The 22,295-nt window shown below is 34.7% G+C and overlaps 1 protein-coding gene across 3 annotated transcripts in view; it reads right to left on the bottom strand.

Annotated features, from left to right (window-relative positions):
- Nucleotides 1–366: 366 nt before the first annotated feature.
- Nucleotides 367–22,295, bottom strand: part of PPP2R5E (protein phosphatase 2 regulatory subunit B'epsilon) — an 80,438-nt gene continuing 58,509 nt past the window's right edge. For 2 of the 3 annotated variants that reach the window (XM_058162915.1, XM_058162913.1), the window contains 12 exons: nucleotides 16,257–16,358; nucleotides 14,391–14,483; nucleotides 13,775–13,905; nucleotides 13,613–13,672; nucleotides 11,793–11,901; nucleotides 8,218–8,271; nucleotides 8,052–8,102; nucleotides 7,503–7,622; nucleotides 6,031–6,158; nucleotides 5,003–5,104; nucleotides 4,113–4,256; nucleotides 367–2,625 (listed from right to left, as the gene is read on the bottom strand). In XM_058162915.1, coding sequence (XP_058018898.1) covers nucleotides 2,526–2,625; nucleotides 4,113–4,256; nucleotides 5,003–5,104; nucleotides 6,031–6,158; nucleotides 7,503–7,622; nucleotides 8,052–8,102; nucleotides 8,218–8,271; nucleotides 11,793–11,901; nucleotides 13,613–13,672; nucleotides 13,775–13,905; nucleotides 14,391–14,483; nucleotides 16,257–16,358 — 1,194 coding nt within the window. In that variant the 3' untranslated portion in view covers nucleotides 367–2,525. The remainder of the gene's footprint in view (nucleotides 2,626–4,112; nucleotides 4,257–5,002; nucleotides 5,105–6,030; nucleotides 6,159–7,502; nucleotides 7,623–8,051; nucleotides 8,103–8,217; nucleotides 8,272–11,792; nucleotides 11,902–13,612; nucleotides 13,673–13,774; nucleotides 13,906–14,390; nucleotides 14,484–16,256; nucleotides 16,359–22,295) is intronic. The other variant, XM_058162914.1, reaches the window with a different exon arrangement.

Genomic DNA, 22,295 nt, shown 5'->3' with positions numbered 1-22,295 from the left:
AGAGATGGGTGGCTAAGAAATATAAAAAAACCTAGTATCTGTGAAGGAAATGCAATGGATTCAGACTTGAGTAATCAGAGACATCTTGGTTCTTTACTCAGAGAAAGCCACTTAATGGAAGGCATCTCATTTTAAATATTTATACTTCTGCCTGTAGAATAATATTTTTTCTCTCTAAAGAAAAAAATGACTAAAATCATTTTTCCCTAAAGTAACACTGCTAAAAACAACTGGAAGTCACTAACTCTAAAACATGGATTTTTTTAAAAAAAATGGCTACTGTAAAATATTTTAGGTATGGAGAAACAGATTAAACTGAAAACCTACAATAAAAAAGGACCGTCAAAATCAAGAAGGTCTGAGGGATATGATTTGTTATAAATTTATTTCATCTTCAGAATTTCAGGTTGCACCTTTGCTCCAGCACTTTTTAAAATAGAACATTTTGCCTATGGCAACATCTGCCAAATTTACATTGAGTTCCAGTCAATGTTCTTAAAAGAGGCGTAGATCAATACCATTAAACCATTTTGTGTTTAGTGTTATATATGACTAATTTAATTCTGAATCCCCCAACTCGCCCTGATTTAGCAGTGTCAAGTTTTTACAAAGCTCTTCAATTCACAACATCAGTATGAAAGACCCATATGTACAAACTGTGACCTCATAATCCCAAAATAGTCAGATAGGATTGTTTTTTTCTCTTTCCCAGTTGTCTTGGGGGCTGAAGCTGGGGCTGGGGGTGAAAACAATAAACCCACAATAGTCTACCAGATATTTATATGGCAGGAAGAAAAATATAAGCTTATAATTAATACCACATTTTTGTCAATGTCAACAAGTTGTAAATTCATGTTTGCAAATATCACAAAAGACTCATGAACAACAACTCAGTTTCATACTGTAAGTAATGCTGGATCAATAGTTTAGGATTTTCAGTCACTGTTGTCATATGCTGTCTATAACAGTTCAAAAGCATCCTGGAGAAAAATCCTGAAAAACACATACCTTACGGTATATAATAATGCACCTGCATTAGCTAAATATATACTGTACACAAGTCTTATCAGCATTTTATCTACCAAAGATGTGAGATTCCACTTTTAAATACAAAGCAGATAGCCAGTAATGTATACTTATAATACAGCCCTCTTTTTTCCTTTGTTTTTAAACCTAGAACAATTTGGTCACAATGCACCTTTGATATAAAATCATTTTAAATTTTATTATTAATACTCAGGACATTAGGATTGCCAGAATTGGGCTATTCTTCTTTCAATAGCATCTTGAGAACTGCTTTTGATAACAAATAAAACTGGGATTGGCATCCACCTTTAGGATGCTGAAACATGTTATCCATAATCCATTCCAGCTCAAAGCAAAAAAAGACATTACTGTGATGAGAAATACCATTAGGGTGCATGCTCACCACTAAATCTTTCCTCCCTAAAGATTACATCTTTTCTTTCTTTTTTTTCTTCTTTTTCTTTTGGCTGGAATGTTTAATAAATATATATCTAGAGAGGGAAGGCAACAACTTCAAATAATTCAAACTCTTTACTCAACTCATCCCTCACCAGTTAACACATATTCGATCCATCATGACAGTCATAGACCCATTTCATTGGTGTATTTTTTTTAAATTATTTTCAAATGGCCTAAAGAAAAATATAGCAATACAATAATTTAGTCTCAGTATTACTAACACAAATCTGATCATATGATCAATGGTGTACATTTAATACTGATCATATATTGAAGTCTGTGTTGTTGCCACTGCACACTTAGTTAAGGATTGGTGAGATGAGCTTTGATTCACTGTCAATTGATGCATTGACGAATTCAGAGCATATTTCCCAATCCTGATTATAACCACCTCATACTATTTATAAAGTTCACACTGAAGGAGCACCAAAGCAAGTCTGGTACTCAAAAGTTGCTTATACCAGGAAAAAAAACTTCTTAGTATTAAGGACCTCTATTTTTCATGGCCCTATTCTGTATAAACATTCAACTCAAGAAGATGTGCAAAAAGGAAGAAAAAAAGTCAAATTACATCATAGTTATCAGAGGAGAAAGATGTTACACAAACTCATAAGAAAATGACAGTCTTTTTTCTCTTTTACTATAAATACATTTAACAGTTTAGCAGAAACACAAGCTAAATTTAAGATTGTTCACATTTGAAGTTGTATCACTCTCTGCTAATGATAAATAAGGAACAGGTCCTGACAATGGAATTCGGACATAGCAATTTTCATCAACAGATCTTTTGAAGACTGGTTTAAAGGGTTAAAACAATGATTTTTTTTTAAGTTCTGAAAAGTCCATCTGTTGTCCAAACTTTGGATTGAAGTCCTTATTTTTTTTTTTACTTAGAGACAGATATATACAGTGCTGTTGTAATAATGAAACAAATGTGAAATCTACTGTAAAGTTGCACAATACAGAAAACTGTTGCTCCATCTTCTACTACATACATGTGTGACTCCACAGGTTAATTAATGCTGCTTTGTTTCTTTTTGTTAAGTTGGAATTATTCCATCACGTCTAAGACCTCTTTTCAGTTCCAAATCTTCCAGTTTCTTCCATAGTTCTTCACGTTCTTTCTCTTTTTTCTTCTCACTAGCAAAATTTTTAAAAAATGGCAACATTTTAACACTTGAACCACTACAAAACAGTATTAGATGTAAATTATGCACCAAGTATCCAATTTTCTCTGAAAATAAAAAACTGAATATAAAAAAAGATAAACGTCATAGTAACATTATGGATTTAAATAACAATACAAGCCAATGGTGCCTTGTAATATTCAATTATTTCAAATCCAAAAGTTGCATCATTGGCTCTCATAATGTATCTGAATTTCTTCATTGTTGAATAAAAATGTGCTCTATAGAAACAAAAAATTACTAGAAGTTAATAAACTAAAGCTATGTATCAAATATATACTGTGGTATTATTCTTTTTTTTTAAAAAAAGGTTTGTTGTAATTCCTTAATTTAAAGCCATTTAAAACTATATTGTGTTTAATATATCTCTTCACTGAGAAGTTACCATTCCACAAAGTCTAGTATAAACCTGCACCAGAGGGGTACATTTTCTTTCTAGGAATTACATTTTTTGTTCTCTCCTTACTTATAACATTCCTATGTTTCATTATTTATGAAAACATTTGTTGGTAGCATTAATTTTCACCCTGAACTGTAATTGAATGGTGATCAAAATTTTTGAGACCAGCTTTTTACAAAATAGCTATTTTAGATCTATATTTTTTTTCTGTTTACAAGCGCTGTAATATTTCATTTTTTGTTTTCCAAAGTCTAACTAACCAAAATCGTATAATAGAATGAATCATTTATCCCTAGAATGAAATACATATCAAGCATATGTAGAAACTATAGTATTGTACTCATGAACAATCCGAAATCTTAGAACTTTCTTTTAATAAAAACCAAAGCAAAAAAAAAAAAGGTTTGCATCCTATAGCTGATCAATGTTTTCTGTATTTATAATTACCACATTGCTGTTAATACCTGGTTCTAAACAATATTGTGGTTGGATTTGTAATAATTGAAATGTTGGCTTTATTTTTTTTAAATAAAAGAATAAACAAACCACACCAGTGAAGAATCATTCTAAAATTATAAAATATTTTTTTCAATTCTTATGTAAAAAGGATATAGTTTTAAAATATATTTGATAGAAAATCAGTGAAAATTAATTTTGACAATTTGAGTTTAACTAATATAAGATTCCGGCCAAGATGCCCAAAATATGATAGTTGTATGCTTGACAACTGAGAATGTACAATTTCTCTATGAATATGAATCAAGTTTACAAAATGATTCATATTATATTAGTAGCAACTATTTGTATGAGTTTTTCTAGAAATTTTTGCACATTAAACTTTCTGTCTAGTTGAAAGAAAAAGTTAATAAGAAAGCATAATATAGAATCAATTGGTGCACATCATATTAAGAGCATCTATTACCCCACCAATTACATTTCAAATTTCTAAATTTTTTTTAAAAAGCAGTGAGCTATGAGAGCCTGGTAATCGAATTAAACAACATTGTGGCCTCCAAAAATATGTGAGAGGCTATACTAACCTAACAAGGCTTGATGACATACAGTACCCTTCGCTTTGCTTGTGGGAACCCCAAGTCTCACAAAAGAAACGACTTTCACCAAGTCGCAAACTGCCCAGAGTTCCCGAAGTTTCCTCATTAGTTTCACCTGCTGCTTTGGATAAGCTGAAATTTCAGACAAAAGATGAACTATAATTGGAGAAGGATTATTAAGGAAAAGACAGAGAAACATTTTATCTAAGGTGCAACTAATGATTGTATGAATGGCACTTCTTCTAGATCCTGCAATGTCAAAGCCTTGGATGTATCAAGATAACAGATGCAGAAAAGCAGGACTGAAAATATGTCACTTTGCTCAGAGATTTCAGTAAATAATCAGGTAGAAATCACAAGGGTTAGTGTCAAATGCTTTCTCACCCCACCAAAAAGTCTAGTATATTCTGAACACTATCTTCAAGCAAAGTGATGATTAACTTGTTGAGGGGTTATTTTTTTTGTAACTGTATGATTTTTATTAGACCTAAATTCTTGATACATGTAAGTCTTTAATAACATAGAGCCAAAAGAAGTTCTGTGAGGAATGCAAGTTCACAAGCTACGCAATGGGTACTGTATCTCATAAAGGGAGAAAAAAAATAACCATCTATGTCTTGCAAGGGCCAGGCTAATGAGCATGCAGGGAGAAAAAAAATGAGGCATTGCAATCAATTGTGTGTGAAAATTATGCAATTACTGCAAAGAGGGAGGGGAGGGAGGGCAGGAGGGAAAGGAAGGAAGGAAGGAAGGAAGGAAGGAAGGAAGGAAGGAAGGAAGGAAGGAAGGAAGGAAGGAAGGAAGGAAGGAAGGAAGGAAGGAACGAACCAAAAACTGCAGGTTTTATGCAAAGCTGACAAAAAGCTTTAAAAAGTTACCGCTGGCGATCTGACTTGTAAGTTGCTGTGAGCTCATCAAACATGGCACTATTCATTTCCATAAATGCCTTCAGCACATTGTATACTAATGCCACAATAGCCCTGTAAAATATGAAAGAAACTCATCAAACTTCTCAAAAAGGTTAGAAAACGTTTTGTAGTAGATTTGTTCTGTGTTCATGTTTGTAATATTCAAATTCCTTTCATTTTACTCACAAAAGGTAAATTATTCTAATCTAATCTCAAAGACTTTGAGAAACCCTTGGAGACATTTCATTTGAATGATTAATGTCAGCTTCCATACCTACAATTTTTTAGGCTTTTCTGCATCTTCAACATTATTAAAATTGATTAAACAGATTTTCTGGATGCACTGGCCATAAAAGACAATAATTTTCTTTTGATATATGGCCTTTCTTTACTTCCCCAAATCTATTAAGAACCCATGCTAATTTTTTGCAATCTGGCCCAATACTAGAAAAGGAAATTTAGACCTATATTTTAATAATACTGACAGGTACAAATTTGAAAAACAGAATGAAGATAAAATAGTTACTTGAAGGCACAAGAGAGAAAAAACCCTTACATTTAAAATTGTATTTCTCACACTAAATTCTTTAAAAATGTGGAACCTCAGAAAAAGATCTTTATTATAAAATTAAAAATAATGATCCTATTAGTTTCACATTTTTCTTCACAAGTTTTCTTTCACTTAAACATTTCTTATTCAGTTCTTCAAAAGCATTGTGAAGATTTTTGTAAAAATAAACTTAATCAAGTTCTATCCCAAAAAATATGCATTTTCAAGTAGCAACGGGATGCTTTATTCTATCAGATGACTGAAATAATATTATGGTCTACATTTCCCTAGTTGGCGCTGGTATACAAAATACCGAGTAAGTATAGTAAACTAGTGATAACATTACTACCATTCATGTGTAGTTCTCCATATTACAATACAAAATAAAGCACTAAATTCAAACAAATGTACTGAAAAATCAGCAGCAACAGCAACCTCAACAACTTACGGATTCCAGTGTTCTTTGGAAATCCTGTATAGACTGGAAAACATGATAGGAAGTATTACATTGGAATTCTCCTCTATCAAACTCATTATGTATTCATTATTCCAATAGTAAAGAGCTCTTTCAGCCACCTGAAAAAAAAGAGTATTATTTTCAAAACTGCTTATGTCTAACTGCAAAAAAAGCATGTAAAAAAACTTGCCCCCCAAAATAAATTATAACGGTAACTCCCAACTGACAAAAGCAGGAATTTGCTTATGTAGAGTAAATTTTCTTAGCTGTCTCCCCCAGAAATTCAATAAAGTTTTCCCAACACAGGCAGAGATATTTGAGTGCATACTGAGCCATAATTGTCTGGCCCTTCAGCCTGCATTACAATACTCCATCCACCATCTTGCCAGTGTTGACCTCACCCCTACAAATACTTCTGTGTTGGTGGGAGGAGATAAGAGAAAATAAAGTAAAGCAACCTCAAGTCAAAATTACTAGCTTGGAAGGGAATGTGGGGCAAGGACAGAGTTCTCAGAACCACTACTGAAATATCATAAATTATTTCCTATTCCTGATTATTGACTTCCAAAAAACTATCGAACTACCCCCCCAGAATGGTTGGACAGCTATATACCAGAAGAAAAATGGAATGTTCACAGAACATCAGAACAGTACATCCTGCTAATTTTGTATATCTCTAATTAAATGCCCTTAATTATTTCTCTCTTTGGGGACCTGAAATATTAAATTACATCTGATGGAGTCTTCTGACACAGAAAGATGAGGGACAAAGAGTCCATGGTACTTAGCAAATGATGCATCTTTCACAATCGTATATACATTTTCCATCTATCACTCTTCCCTATCCTATTAATTTTTCTATGATTTCCATGAACAATTAAAAGCAAACATTTTTACACTTATCTCCATTTATTTTTCAGTAAACTGTAAGAATTTTATTAGAATGGATCCAATACTGTTTCTTTCATAACAATCTCCTACTAGAAAAAAAAGGCGTGAGTGGTAGATCAATGTCGAACTTGCTTGTCACAAACTATGAAAATCTTGCATGAATAAAAACAAGAAACAAAAATCCTGAATCTATTCATCTAAAAGGAAAAAATATTATTACAAATTTCATTATATTTTTCCAGCAAATAGAATTAACATTATTGTCCTTTTAAAAATAATGGCAGTTATAATACTAATAATAGTATCAGCAACTATTACTAGTATAATAATATCACCCAAAGCCATTTATATCTATCTGACTGAAATTTGAACAATCGTCTTCTCATACTTAATTTGTAATAATAGAAATGATAGAAATGGGCTTCTGAAGAAGAATTAGATCTAAATGAGGATGTCAATTCCAATCAGACTCCACATTAATGTTTAAGCCATTTCCCAAACTCCAATCTGAACCTAATCTTGCAGACATAACACATTTATAATAATTAGTCTCATCTAGTTGCAATACTGACCTGAAAATGAGGGCTAGAGACACATTTAGCTAATTGTTTAAATAAGGGTTCCTGAATTTTGACAAACTGTGAAGGTTCAATCACATCCAATATTTCTTCCAGCTCTCCAAGGAACATGACCTAAAATTAAAAAAAAAAAAAATTAAATACATTTTCCTTACAACCTATCTATTACGTTTCCAAAGAAGCATTGATTCAATTGAATTTTATGAACAAAAGTAATGTTCATTTGCTAATACTAGCTGTAATTATTGGGCTGTTTCTTAAGAAATACTGTAAGTGCATTTTTAATCGATAATATCACGTAAAGCATGTTTCAATATTGTTTACTGCATTTCAGATTGGTACCTAATATTAAAAATAAATATTACTTTTAAGAACATCCTTTTATATTTCCAGATGGCATTAAGAAAGTATTGCTTTATTTCTACCACAATATGGGGCCTAATAATATTGTTTATGAAATACAATTGATTTCTGTCCCAAGATTACCCCTTTTCTTAATAATCTATTTTAAATAGGAAAACAAACTAAGCTCATCAAATATACCTCTTTTTGACTGCAAGTTTTCGGCCAGAATTTCATTAAACCTCTAATGACCTAAATTAAAGCAGAAAAAGTAAATAGACCAATTAGAAATAATAATATACCAGTCCACAAAATTTTTATTCAATATTTTAAAATGTTCATCTGTACATGTATTTCTTATATTTACAGGTTCTGTGAGTGAAGGGTCTTTCTCTAGAAACTGCACAATGCAATACGCCAACTGCAAAAACAAAAGAAAACATGCACATTAAAATCTTTAATTGAAAGGAAAAAAAATAGTTATAAGCGACTGAACTTGATGCATAGTTTGAATCATAACTAGTAAGGACAGAATGCCCATTAGTACTTCTTGGTTCTTTCATTCTACCTTTTGCCACAGTGTCTTCCACCTTTCATTAACTGCAACTATAGTCTGGGGGATTCCTTTAAAACAGAACAAGGAGCAATGAATGAAGCTGTAATATAAAAGGGCAGATTAGGGGTTCCAATCTTCCTGCATTATCTTGTCTGTCTGTAAGTGGACTGTTTGGGATATAGGTCTTATTCACTACAAGCCATACTCTGCTTCTGCAAGCAAGACTGCAATCCGTTTGTTCTAAATCACATTCCACAGTACAGGTAGTCCAGATAATACAGGTAGTCCATGATGATTGATGTATCATTTAAACCAGGGGTGGGGAACAATGGCCCTTTTATGACTTGTGGACTTCCAACTGCCAATTCCTGAGACAGCCCATCGTTCCCCACCTCTGATTTAAACAGTAATAAAAAGACATTTCTAGTAGTCCTTGACTTACCACCATTCATTTAGTGACCGCTTAAAGTTATAATGGCTCTGGAAAAAGTGACTCATGCCCATGGCAATATGATCAAACTTTGGAGGCTTGGCGAGTGGCATATATTTACGAAGATCGCAGTGTCTCGGGGTCATGTGATCACCTTTTGCAAACCTTCTGACAAGCAAAGTCAATGGGGAAGCCAGATTCACTTAACAATCATGTTGATAACTTAACAACTACAGTGATTTACTTGGCAAGAAAGGTAATAAAATGGAGCAAAATTTATTTAATTTGCTTAGCAATGGAAATTTTGGGCTCAATTGTGGTCATAAGTCAATGAGTACCTGTGTGCCAGAGCAACTACATACATGTGAATTTCATAACACTTACAATTCATCACTAAATAATTTGTCTTTAAGATATTTTTCCTTTACATTTCTGGCAGCATTAAGCATCTTCTGAGAACTTATAAGATGAGTTAGTGGCTTTGTAGAAAATAGATATAAGAAAAGCAGGAACGTTAGAAGAAATGTTTACCAAACAATGCTTTCAATGATTGAGAAGGTTAGGCATGCAGTATGGTAACAATTATCAGTTTAAGAAAATAAGAATATTCTAAAACCTAAAGTACAGGAACCAATTAAAATTCATGCTGGATATTTCACACACCATGATAACATCTGACACAAGTAGTTAATTGTATAACATCAGAAACAAGCTTTTTTAGCTCTATCCATACTCCTTACTGAATAGAAGGGGTTGTTTTTAAAATATAAAGCACTCCTCTTATTTTCTATAATTCCATTTCAGATACAACATTCAACGGACATAGAATTCACCAAGAAGTAAATTAAGAAAGGAAAAAAATGTAAGTAAATTATTATGACTATTTGCTTTTCCCCAGTCAAATATGACACATAAAACCCTGAATTTCCTACTTTGAAAGAAAGACGGCAGCTACTAATAAACAGACACAGATATAGATAGCTGCTTGACCAAGAACCTATTTTATTTTTGGTGACAGAACCCATTCCATTTTTGTCCTCATCCAAATGTGCTAATTTGTAGGGGGAAGGGAGGGCTCCTCAAGCTGTATAAAGATTCAAAGTCTTGCTTTTGTAGCCTCAGAGCATCTTTCAAACAAGCTGTTGAATGTTACTGGTATGATTACTGTAAATCTGTGACAGTTTTCCATGACTTTAAGGTAGAATAAATGTATCAGAAGCATAAAATAGTTTAACTCTTAAAAAATTAAGGGAACCTACCCAGCTCTGAATTTCAATCATACTTATGTGGCTTAAATCTATGCAATATCATTCACTGTAGCACAGTTACCAAAACATCATCCATCTTTCTGCTAGATGTAGTAATAGTACTTAGACTTCTATACCACTTCACAGTGCTTTTATAGCCTTCTCTAAGCGATTTACAGAGTCAGCCTATTGCCCCCAACTATTTGGGTCCTCATTTTACCCACCTCGGAAGGCTGGAAGGCTGAGTCAACCTTGGGCCTGATGAGATTCGATCTGCCAAACTGCAGGCAGACAGCAGTCAGCAGAAGTAGCCTGCAATAGTTGCACTCTAACCACTGCACCAATGTACCTCTCAATGCAACATTAAACAATTTTTTAAAAAGTCTTAGTAAGATCTAGTCAGACCACTTTTTTTTTTCTATCACATTTTTAGCACTTATCAATGCAGGTGCAATCTCTGTCACAATGTCTAGTTTAATGAAAAGAAGGACTAGGGGAGACATGATAGCAGTGTTCCAATATCTCAGGGGTTGCCACAAAGAAGAGGGAGTCAGGCTGTTCTCCAAAGCACCCGAGGGTAGAACAAGAAGCAATGGGTGGAAACTGATCAAGGAAAGAAGCAACTTAGAACTAAGGAGAAATTTCCTGACAGTTAGAACAATTAATAAGTGGAATGACTTGCTTGCAGAAGTTGTGAATGCTCCAACACTGGAAATTTTTAAGAAAATGTTGGATAACCATCTGTCTGAGATGGTGTAGGGTTTCCTGCCTGGGCAGGGGGTTGGACTAGAAGGCCTCCAAGATCCCTTCCAACTCTGTTGTTGTTGTTGTTGTTAAACAATTCGTTCACTTTAGATGGCTCTGACCACATCAATTTGCTTTCTATGAAATGCATATTGAGCACACAATACTAGGTAAAAAGATGAGCTTTAAAAGTTGAAGTAACCTCATTTTTAGCTTTCTAAAATTTTTAGTTTCAGAGTTTAAACGCTGTCAATTTGCTCTGGTAACTTGGCATTTGCAATTTTTCAAATATTTGCTTTAAACCTTTTTTGCACAGACTTTCAAAGACTTTGATGTGTAAAAAGATTCACTTTTAAGATAAAGACACCTTCAAGTCAAGTTTGACCCCTACTGGCTGCACTGACCTATCCATGCTATCATCTTGGCAATAATATTTAAGCAGTTTACCTCTTGCCTAGGATGTCTTTTGACTTCCAAGTCAAGCCTGTAATTTCGGTGTTTCCTCATGGCTTCCCATCCAAGAAATAACCAGACTGAATCTAGACCTGACAATGTATGGCAGATGGTTGCTACTGATATTCCGTATTAGGGGACTTTAACTATTTTTATTGGAAAATATGTAATTAAAATTTGTTGTTTCAATATTTTTTTTCTTCAATTTTAAAGAAAATTAAAGCAGACAGCAGTGATTTCTTTGATTTGGGCTTAACAAATTGGGAAAATCCAGTTACTATGACAAGTTTTATAGCTTAAAGTACTATAAGAATCCAGTCAAATGTGGCCTATTTGATAAACCTAGTTTACAACAGTGAATGGGTTAGAACAATTTGTGGACCCAGCATGTGTTTCTTTATGCATGGTAGTAAATTTGTTTTAACTTAGTAATATTCTACATTGTTTATAGAACAGAATGTGACACAGTTCTTACAAAAATATAATACATAACATAGTATTTAAATTTCTACCTGTGCATGGAACAGCGATAGACTCCTAACGGTATGCAGAGGGATCAATACTTTCACCAAAAACTGTTTATGCTCTGCTTTAAGAGGTAAAGCAAAGCCATTGATAATACTAGAAATAAGAAAAGAAGAAATTGTTTATTTATTTGTTATATGAACTATAATTTGCTTTTCCTCCAAACGTACTGAACTCCATCTTCATTTTCTTCCCACCACAAAAACCCTGTGAAATAGGTTGAGTGCAACTGGTCCAAACCCAGTCAGCGTCCATGGTGAAGAGTGCACTTGAACCTAGATCTCCCTGGACCTTGTTCTAAATCTTACTTATAATGTACTCAATATACAATATACTGAAATCTGAAATGAGCAAAACTGCTTCTGATCTGGCACAAGTGCACTTTCTGCAGCTGTAAGCAACTCCTTAAAGAGATGTGTTTTCATGAAACTGCATAGAAGCTATGTAGGTTTCAGAAAACACTCTCTGAATTCAAGAAATGTTATGGATATGTTATCAAAATACTGCACATTCATAATCACTGATCACTTTTATACAGGATTAGACTCTGAAAAGCCCACATGTAAAGCAGTGCATATAATTCTATTTTGTTGATGATGACTGATTTACTGTTCTGACTGCTTTAATTCCTGAGACATTCTGTACTGTTCGCTTATGTACTTTGTCCATTTGCTAGAACAGATCAGTTTATAAATACTGATAAATAACTAAATAAGCCTAGATACTTTTCTCTTACTATTATGGTTCAGCGCACAATTAGCCACAATTTTAGATGGGATTTGGCATTTTTGTCCACCTATTGATTTCTTCCCAAGGACCTTGAATTGGCAGATATGGATGTTTGATGATGTTAAAGGTATTGTAAGCAGGATGTACAGTAAACTGTTCCAAGCAAAGCTGCCTTTTGCAATGGATCGATGATTTTGTCAATGCTGATGTTGTTGAAGTGGTGCTCCAGTTGTTTTGGGATTTCACCCAAGGCGCCTAATACTATTAGTACTACTTTTGCTTTCTTTTGCCATGGCCATTCTATTTTTATTTGCAGATCTATGTATTTTGTGAACTTTCTTCCATTCTTTCTCTTCTATTGCTGCCTCCTGGGATTACCATGTCCAGTATTCAGACTTTTTTGTCTTTCTTATTGACAATTGTTAAGTCTGGATACTGGATGTGGTAGTTCCAGTAGTTATGTAGCAGATTATTATCCATTATTCATATTTATATTCCACTTTTTCTTTGGGATTCAAAAAGAGTATACAAGAAGTTATAAGAAAAACTAACTTTATTAGCTTTTAAAAAGGCCCTGAAAACATATTTTGATGATGTTACCTAGTTTGGTAATGAAACATCTGCAAGAAAACAATCAAGCTCAGGGACCACCAAGGACTCCATACATTTTTGTAAAGGCTTTGACTGATTTTAATTATTTGACTTCCTTTATTTATTTTAATTGCCATTTTAACTATTTTTAATGCATCAGTATTGTTTTATATTTCTTGTAAAATACCAAGGTATTGGTACTAGACAGTCTACCAAGTTAAATAAATAAATTTAATTCAAATAAAATTAGGTTAAAGCCTGGAAACAACCTTTGGTCATTTGTTTTCTTGTCTTTTGAATGAATGAATAAATTGTGTGATTTGGCATCTAAATTTAGTTTTTATATTACTTTTAATGAAGTAAGCTTTTCTAATGTATAAATAAATAAATATAGCTTTAACATATAAACTCTGAAAAGAGGAGTATATTTACATAGTATTACTATATTTAAATCCTTATTTAGTTGTAAAGAATGGGACTTCATTACCTTCCTAATATTTCCAGCAGTTCAGCCACACCATTGAAGTGTTCAGTTTCATAAACAAACCTGCAAAGCAAATTGCATACATTAAATGTTGATATTTATTCAGTAATACTATCATGTAACACCAAAAGACGTTTCTTGTGCCCCTATTCTCTTAAAACTTACCGTAAAAAAATATTATTAATCTGTTTTCTGATAAATGCTCTAAGACCAAGGAACTTGCCATAAATTCTGTGCAAGACTGTTTTTAAATAGTCCCGTTCCCGAGGATCTTCACTGTCAAATAGCTCCAAAAGCTAAAAAATAAAGCAAAACACAGCGGGTTACAAATGCTACTTGACTTTCAGCTTTTAATATCTCTGAAATGGTTTATTCTATCCAAAACCTGCACTTTTCTGTTTACTATGTTCCAAAATCACATTAGTTTTTATCATCATGTCATTAGTTTTTAATCTTTCTGCCTAATTCTTGCCATGTTTCCTTATTAGCAAGTGATAGCCGAAGAGGGTCAATTCAGATTTCCTGCAGGACTTAGGGTGTATATTCATATGAAGCAAGAAATGTTTCAATTAGTGGATTCTGGCAAACTCTTGTATAAAATTTTTAGTCATGGCATTTATGATTTCTTGAATTTAGCTGTAATTCTCCAATGTTGAACATTCATACAAAATATCCCTTGAACTGAATGAGTACAAGTAATTAAACATTACTATTCATCTTGATTAACAAAGGCTGGTATATTTATTAATACCATAAGATTAAATAAAATAGAGCTTTGTACCTGTAATACAAATTTTTGATCTATATACTTTTTGGCAATGCTGGGCTGAAATTCTTGGCTTTCCAAAAATCGTATGAAAAATTCATATACAAGCTGCAAAAAATAATAACACAGGTTAGTCCTGATTAAATGCATGTTGTAATTCTATTGCCCATATTAATGTGTTATTATTTTTGTGATTTTTGTTAAGAAAAGAAATTTAAAGATATATTTTGATCATTTCAGCTGCCCATCTGCTGCCCCACTTCTCATATATAGAAGCCCTAAATGTTCCCCATGTACACAGTTTCTGTTGATGACACTACTGTTCAATCCAATTTTTTTTAAAAAATGAAATATAAATCTAGACAAAGAGTATCTTATTTCCATGTGTTCACATGAATCTTTGTGACTTAAATCTAGTGGTCATTCATTCTTTTTATTTAACTCCCATCAGAAGAACTCACGCTAAGAGCAAACACTCTCCACCTGTATACTTGTTCACTGAATTGTCAAATTTCCCAGGAGTAATCAACAGCATATTCTTTTTGCCCTCCAGACTTTTGAAATCACATAAAATAAAGCAATTACAACACTGAAGAGAATTAATTAAACTGTTTAGATTCATGTAATAGCTATCAGAAAATGCTTAGAACTATTATACACTACAGCAAGAGTGATTGATTGATCTGATTGATTGATCAGATTTAATCAGACATCTCTAATTTGGCTTCTTTCCACCTGAAGATCACTTATATGCCCTGCCTACTTAATTAAACCATTCCATTAGATCTGTCAGAGAAGGCATGCTCTAGGTGCCATCAACTAAGGGCCAATATCTGGTAAGTCCAGATGCCAACCTCAGGGAATATTCTTCCCCCCAAAATTAGATGTTCTTCTAATATTCTGGAGGCCCTCAAGATCTGGTTATGTTATCAGGCCTAGCGTTCCCAGGGTCTTGGAGAAATGTTTAGATGGCTCCAATACCAGCTATTTTTATTTTTGCTTAAGGTTTGTATCTCTATTCTTATAGTATTTATGTAAATATGTGTGTGGGGGGGGTTGTATCTGTGTTTTTTATATATGGTTTTACTCATTTGTTATGTACTGTCCAGTGTTGCCTTTGGGTTGTTTCAAACAGGCTGGATTTGATTTAAATCACTAGTATAAAGGCTTGATTTAAATCAATTCAATTTAAATCATAATTTTTAAAGAGCAACTGTCATCTTGGTCCCGCAACGGTTCCTCCTCTGACCCGCTATTGACTCATCACCAACAGTCCCATTCACTTTAATGGGACAGCTGGTGATGCAGCAGTGACACAACAAGGTGAGTGGATGCCTGCTAAGAGGTGCTGCCATGTTGGATCTGAAAAGACAAGTGCTCTTTAAATGTAAGGACTTGCTGGTAGCTATAATCTTTATATTATTATTATTTGCAAACAAAATGAAGGTTTCCTATTTAGAGTGCATGTTATCTCAGCTTGCAGAGCTTGGATTTATTGAATGAGTTTACTAAGAATGTAAATATTGCAGAATATACAGCCTCATGCTACATAACTAAGCTCTATTTCATGCTGAATAAACTAAATTATTAATCTATCTTAAATATAAAACTATCTTTATATAGAGTTTTACTCCAAAAACATTTTATTAAAATAAATCTGATAAAAATCAAAAAAATCCCATTTAAATTTTAAAAATCTGATTTATTTTTTTTAAAATTTAAATTATTGATTTTTATTCATCCTGTTTTCAAACATCCCACAGTTGCTCTCCCAGCCTCTGCAATAGCCTATCCCTCCCTATTATAGTTTTGAGAGCTATGAAAGCATGGCTCTTCAGCAGGCATTTGGGGTTGCTTGAAGACTGTGCTAAATAAAATCACCTGTAAATGTGGCCATGATGCTTCAAGAGTGGGTTCATCTTCTTCTGGATCAAACTCATTGCTATCACTTGGAGGAAGTGTTCGGAATATATTGCAAGAAACCTTGAAATGGCAAAGAAAGAACATTCAAATTTCTACTACAAAAATCAGCCAGTTATAAGAGATGAGATGTAGTGATTAAAATAGAATATTTTTGGATAATTTACAGATTATAAGAATTCATTCTACAAAAGATTCTGGAAAATTATTCTTAGATAGTAACAATTTATATGGCACTATATGATTAATAAGTGCATTAATGATTCTTGTCAGATTTTTTTTACCCTTCTAATAAAAGCAGGTGACAGCTTCTGACAGCACTAAAGAGGCTACATTTTTGCTACTACAGGTAATCCTCAATTTACAACCACAATTGAGCCCAAAATTTATGTTGCTAAGTGAGATATTTGTTAAGTGTGTTTTGCCCCATTTTATGTCTTTTCTTACTACATTTGTTAAGTGAATCACTGCAGTTGTTAAATTAGTAACACAGTTGTTAAGTGAATCTGGTTTCCTCATTGAGTTTGCTTGTGAGAAGGTCACAAAAGGTGATCACATAACCCCAGGACGCTGCAACTGTTATAAATTGTGTCAATTGTCAAGCATCCGAATGTAAATCACAAGACGATGAGGATGCTACAACAGTCATAAGTGTGAAAAATGGTCATCAGTCACTTTTTTCAGTGCTGTTGAAACTTCAAACGGTCACTAAGTGAACTGTTGTAAGTCGAGGACTACCTATACTCTAAACTGATTAGCATCTTTAAGTTCCAGCCTAAAGGAGCTACACTATTGAATAGAATAGAACGTTATCCTTGAATACTGTCTTCCTAAAACAATAGAATAGAATAGAATAGAATAGAATAGAATAGAATAGAATAGAATAGAATAGAATAGAATAGAATAGAATAGAATAGAATAGAATTTTTTTTATTGGCCAAGTGTGATTGGACGCACAAGGAATTTGTCTTTGGTACATATGCTCTCAGTGTACATCAAAAAAAAAAAGATACGTTCAGCAAGAATCATAAGGTACAACACTTAATGATAGTCATATGGTACAAATAAGCAATCAGGAAACAATCAATATCAATATCAATGGAATGGATTATGTAGGAATTTGTACCACATATTCTTAATCCAATAAAGAAGAATATCTGTAGCTCAGGGTTGAAATGAGGGGCACCAAGGACCCTAATTTTTAATCCAGGTCAAGTGAGAGTACAGGTTGTTCTCAATTAATGTTCATAATTGAGACCAGAATTTCCATTGTTAAGCAAGGTAGATGCTAAGTGAATCACACCTGATTTTACTACCTTTTTACCACAGATGTTCAGTTGTTAAATGAATCACAAGGTCATTAAGCAAATCTGGCTTCCCCCATTTGACTTTGCTTATCAGAAGTGGTTGGGAAAATTGTAAATAGCGATCACAGGACCTGAGACACCCCAACTGTTATAAATACATCTTGGTTGCCAACTGCCCTATTTTGATTATGGGACCATGGGGATGCTGCAAACTTTGTAAGCATGAGGACTGGTTCTAAGTCACTTTTTTCAGTCACTGCAACTTTGAATGATTGTAAGTTGAGGACTACTGTACTGCATTCAAAACCCATTTCACTGGTTTTCAAGATGTCATTTCACCCTCAGTTTCAGTAGAACAGGGTTTATCAGCCAGCATGACTGGCTGGGGAACTTCAACACATCTTAGAGTTGCCCAGTCTGGGAAACATTGGACTAAGAAGTTTAAATGCCACAAAAACCTTACCAGGATTTGAAATGAAGCCCCCATCTCTCTGTCTCACTCTCTCTCATATACATATATAACTAATGCTATGAGTTTGAAAACAACATATTTTAATACATAAAAAGTGAGGACTGGAATTCCTCATTGCTTGCTTTGGCTCTCTTCTTTCTAGCTTTTAATTGCATCATAAAAAGTATATGATACTACCAAGGTTTCAAATTTTAATGCCATTTTATTCAAGTAATTTATTTTGTTCTTCATTTCAATCATGTTTATTTTTCTCATGGTTTTACTGTGACTTGAATCAAACATTCATTACATAGTAGGACAATTTTATACACACAAACACACACACATATCCTAATAACAGCATAAAAGTAAATGTGTCCTCAATTTGAACTTGACTCTCAACTGCAATCTTGCAGTTTTGTTGTTAAGGATCCAGTCTGTCACTGCCTTTTTCTAGTATATTTTTTCCAATATTACTAGTCTTCCCTGCCAATGTCAGTTAGTCAATACTGATTAAATGCTATCACTTGTTGAAATACAGCATTAATATAGATTATTTAAAAGTTTATTATTAATTTAAAGTAATGAATAGTAATTCATACATTTTTATATATGTAAATAAAAGAAATATACCCACAGGATTTGATAGGCACTTCAGATTTTTATCAAATATAATAAACAGCAACCACTTCCAATTAAAACACAGGTACGGAGAAACAGTGACTAAGAATAAATTGTTCTGCATCTCCTCACCACAAGAGGGTGCATTCTAATATACTGCTAGTAAAAACAAGATTACTTTTACAGAGATCTTAGAACGTATCTCACAAAGTATGTTATTTTCAGAAGAAAGAATCCTTACAATTAGTAATAAATACCACAATATATTTAATCTTTCTTTGGGACATATCTGTTAATCTATGTTCTGTTTTCCATAAATTAAGACCCATCTCACAGGATCAATGTTGGCTATTCATACTATTTGACTAGGCATGGACAACAGAATCAATCAAATTAGAAATGAAGAAGGATTCCTAAAAAGACTTTTTCCAACAGTTTTATGTTCCAATGGATATAGTTTTGTCATTTATCTCTACAAATATAACTTAATAAGAGCCGCGATGGCACAGTGGTTAGAGTGCAGTACTGCAGGCTACTTCTGTTGACTGCCAGCTGCCTCCAATTTGGTAGATGAGGTTGACTCAGCCTTCCATCCTTCCATAGTCAGTAAAATGAGGACCCAAATTGTTAGGGGCAATATGCTGACTCTGTAAACTGCTTAGAGAGGGCTATAAAAGCACTGTGAAGCGATATATACGTCTAAGTGCTATTGATATTAATGCTGGCCCTTATCATAGCAATCAACATAAGTCTAATTTGTTAAAACATATTAAAAATTATGGAAATTATTAAAGCTGAAAAAAATGACACTGATAATCACTTGAAAGAATAATGATTAAATATTCTGCAAACAGAGCATATTATCCTCTGTGTTATGGAAAGGATTACACTTTCTACAGAAGTCATATATCTAATCTGAATTGTATGTCCTTAAATTTCCCTCCCCACTTCCAAATAAAGAATCAACAATGAGGCATCCTTCTGAGGAGCAGAAATAACCTCTATTTTAAACTATCAGAAAAGTAATTTTAGATACCGTGTTTCCCCGAAAATACAACCTACTCAGAAAGTAAGTCCTAGCTTGATTTTTACACATTCGCCCGTTATAAGTCCTACCCCCAAAATAAGCCCTAATTAAGACCCCACCCATTCCAGGATGCACAGGTAAAAATTAAGCTAGGGTGGGGATGGGGAGAGAGGTGGAGCTGCCTTACTACTTACCTTTGGATAGTTGCAGCCAGGCCTCGCACACCTCGGCCCATTTCTTTTGCTGCAGCCAGAAAGGCTTTCCTAAAGGCCTCTGTAGCCAATAACAGAGCTCTGGATCGATCCAGAGCTCTGTCATTGGCTGCAGAAGCCTTCAGGAAAGCCTTGCTGGCCTTACCGGTCGAAGAAGTTCCTGAAGACCTCTGATAGTGGAAAAAAGGCCGTGGGTGATGCGCACAAGTGAGGTGAGTCAGTGGACGATATCCTCTTCCCACCACCCGAAAATAAGACCTGGTGCCTTTTGTTGGTGGGAATAAGACAGGGTCTTATTTTTGGGAAAACATGGGTATATGATGCAAGAAAAAGGGAGAAAATGGCTAGGGAAAGTATTTTCTACTTGTCTACTTAATATTGCCAATCACTAACAAAAAAGTAAAAAATTAAGATTTCTAGAGATGGGAAAGGGGAAATATCTTCATTATGAGCAATAATCAAAACTTTTTGTTCATGGAAATAACATTTTAAGCATTCTGTAAAAACTGTACTATTTAAAATACCTGATATAAACCCTTACGCAAAATGAAATATTTATGGAGTTTTTTAGAATAAATATGTATCACTGGATGGAGGGTTTTCTTGCAATTCTTGAAGCATATTACATCTCTCATAGGAACATTTGTCAATTGATGCACCAGAAATTAAATGATAAGTATACTGTTTACAGGATTAATATTTATAAGATGCTAACATTAAGGCTAACATTTTGACATCCAGGTTGAATTATTGATGGCTCAGATTTATGATGGTACTAGAAAAAGTTATTAGTTATACTATAAAGAGAATACACAGCCTGTGGTTGCTAGCACACATGTAGCCACCAAAAACTTTCAATATTAGCCCCACGGCCCCAAAAGTACTTACTAAATTAGAATCCTTAAAAGAAGAGGAAAATTATTAACTGGGGAGAAACTATATTAATTGAGTTGTTTTAACTGAAATGTTAATGAGTTTAGATGGAACTTTGGACTTACCTGATACGATCCTTCTCGTTGAGTGGAGGCAACATCCAGGAATGGGTTGTCCTTTTCTGCTAGCCAATAGGACTGAGACTGTCAAAGCTGCGAGGACACGCCTACACCAATGGTCCCAACTTTTTTTTTTTAATTGCATTTATATCCCGCCCTTCTCCAAAGACTCAGGGCGGCTTACACTATGTTAAGCAATAGTCTTCATCCAATTGTATATTATACAAAGTCAACTTATTGTCCCCCAACAATCTGGGTCCTCATTTTACCTACCTTATAAAGGATGGAAGGCTGAGTCAACCTTGGGCCTGGTGGGACTTGAACCTGCAGTAATTGCAAGCAGCTGTGTTAATAACAGACTGTCTTAGCAGTCTGAGCCACCAGAGGCCCCTTAGCCTTTTGGCTAAGGAATAGAGACAGCCTCGACGTGTGAAGGTCAGAAAAGGTTTTACCTACCACCCCCCCCCAAAAGGACCAAGGGTGGGGCTGGATGCTGCCTCCACTCAACGAGAAGGATCATATCAGGTAAGACCAACGTTCCTTCTCCCTTGTAGTAGAGGCAGCATTCAAGAATGGGACATACCAAAGAATTCTGTCCTTACGGATGTGTCGCAGCCTGGCCCTAGGTCCCCCCATCAGTATGCACCCGTTGAAGGATCCGCCTCCCAAATGCCGCCTCAACTGAAGCATATGTGTCCAGTTTATAGTGCTTGATAAATGGCGATGGGAAGGATCAGATAGCCGCACGGCAAACCTTTTCTAGAGAGGCCTGTGTTGCCCACACCGCACTTATGTTTGCACTCCTTGTGGAGTGTGCCGTAATACTTGTCGTGTCCCACTCCCCCTCCGACGACCGGGTCTAGGAAGTCCGTATCAAGCGTGGCAATGAAGCCTCTGTAGCTTTGCCAAATTCCTCCGAGGTTCTCAGGGCAGGCAGGAGTCCAAGTTGTGACTTCAGCAAGCTAGATGAGACTTTGCTTGACTCAAAGTTGGAATGCCACAAGCAGGTCCTTTATATAGGCTGTGGGGTGTGGCTCCATGACTCAGCATTTATCCAGGCCTGCCCCTCCCTTCCTTCTGCTGGCGTCACCTCTCAGATCTCCGGAAGCGAGGATCCTCCCACTTTGAATTGTCTTCTGCTGTTTGGGAGGGGTCAGAAGGAGTAGGCCTGAGTAATTCCAATCTGTGGCTGACTTCCTCTGATGGCTGAGCCAAAGGAACACACTATGAGTGAGGTTTGTTTGTTCATTCCTGACATCCTGTCCGGGCATGGGGCCAGGGCCGGGGGCTGGAGGCATGACAGGCCGTTCATCTTCATTATCAGACTCCGAGTCTGATAGCAGGCCCGGGAGGAGACGGGAGGGGCCCGGCTGAGGAGAGGAGGGAGGAC

This window comes from Ahaetulla prasina, chromosome 1 (assembly GCF_028640845.1).
Source record: "Ahaetulla prasina isolate Xishuangbanna chromosome 1, ASM2864084v1, whole genome shotgun sequence".
In the NCBI taxonomy this organism is placed as follows: Eukaryota; Metazoa; Chordata; class Lepidosauria; order Squamata; family Colubridae; genus Ahaetulla; species Ahaetulla prasina.
Note: the sequence above shows the minus strand (reverse complement) of the source record. Positions and strands in the feature narration are given on the sequence as shown.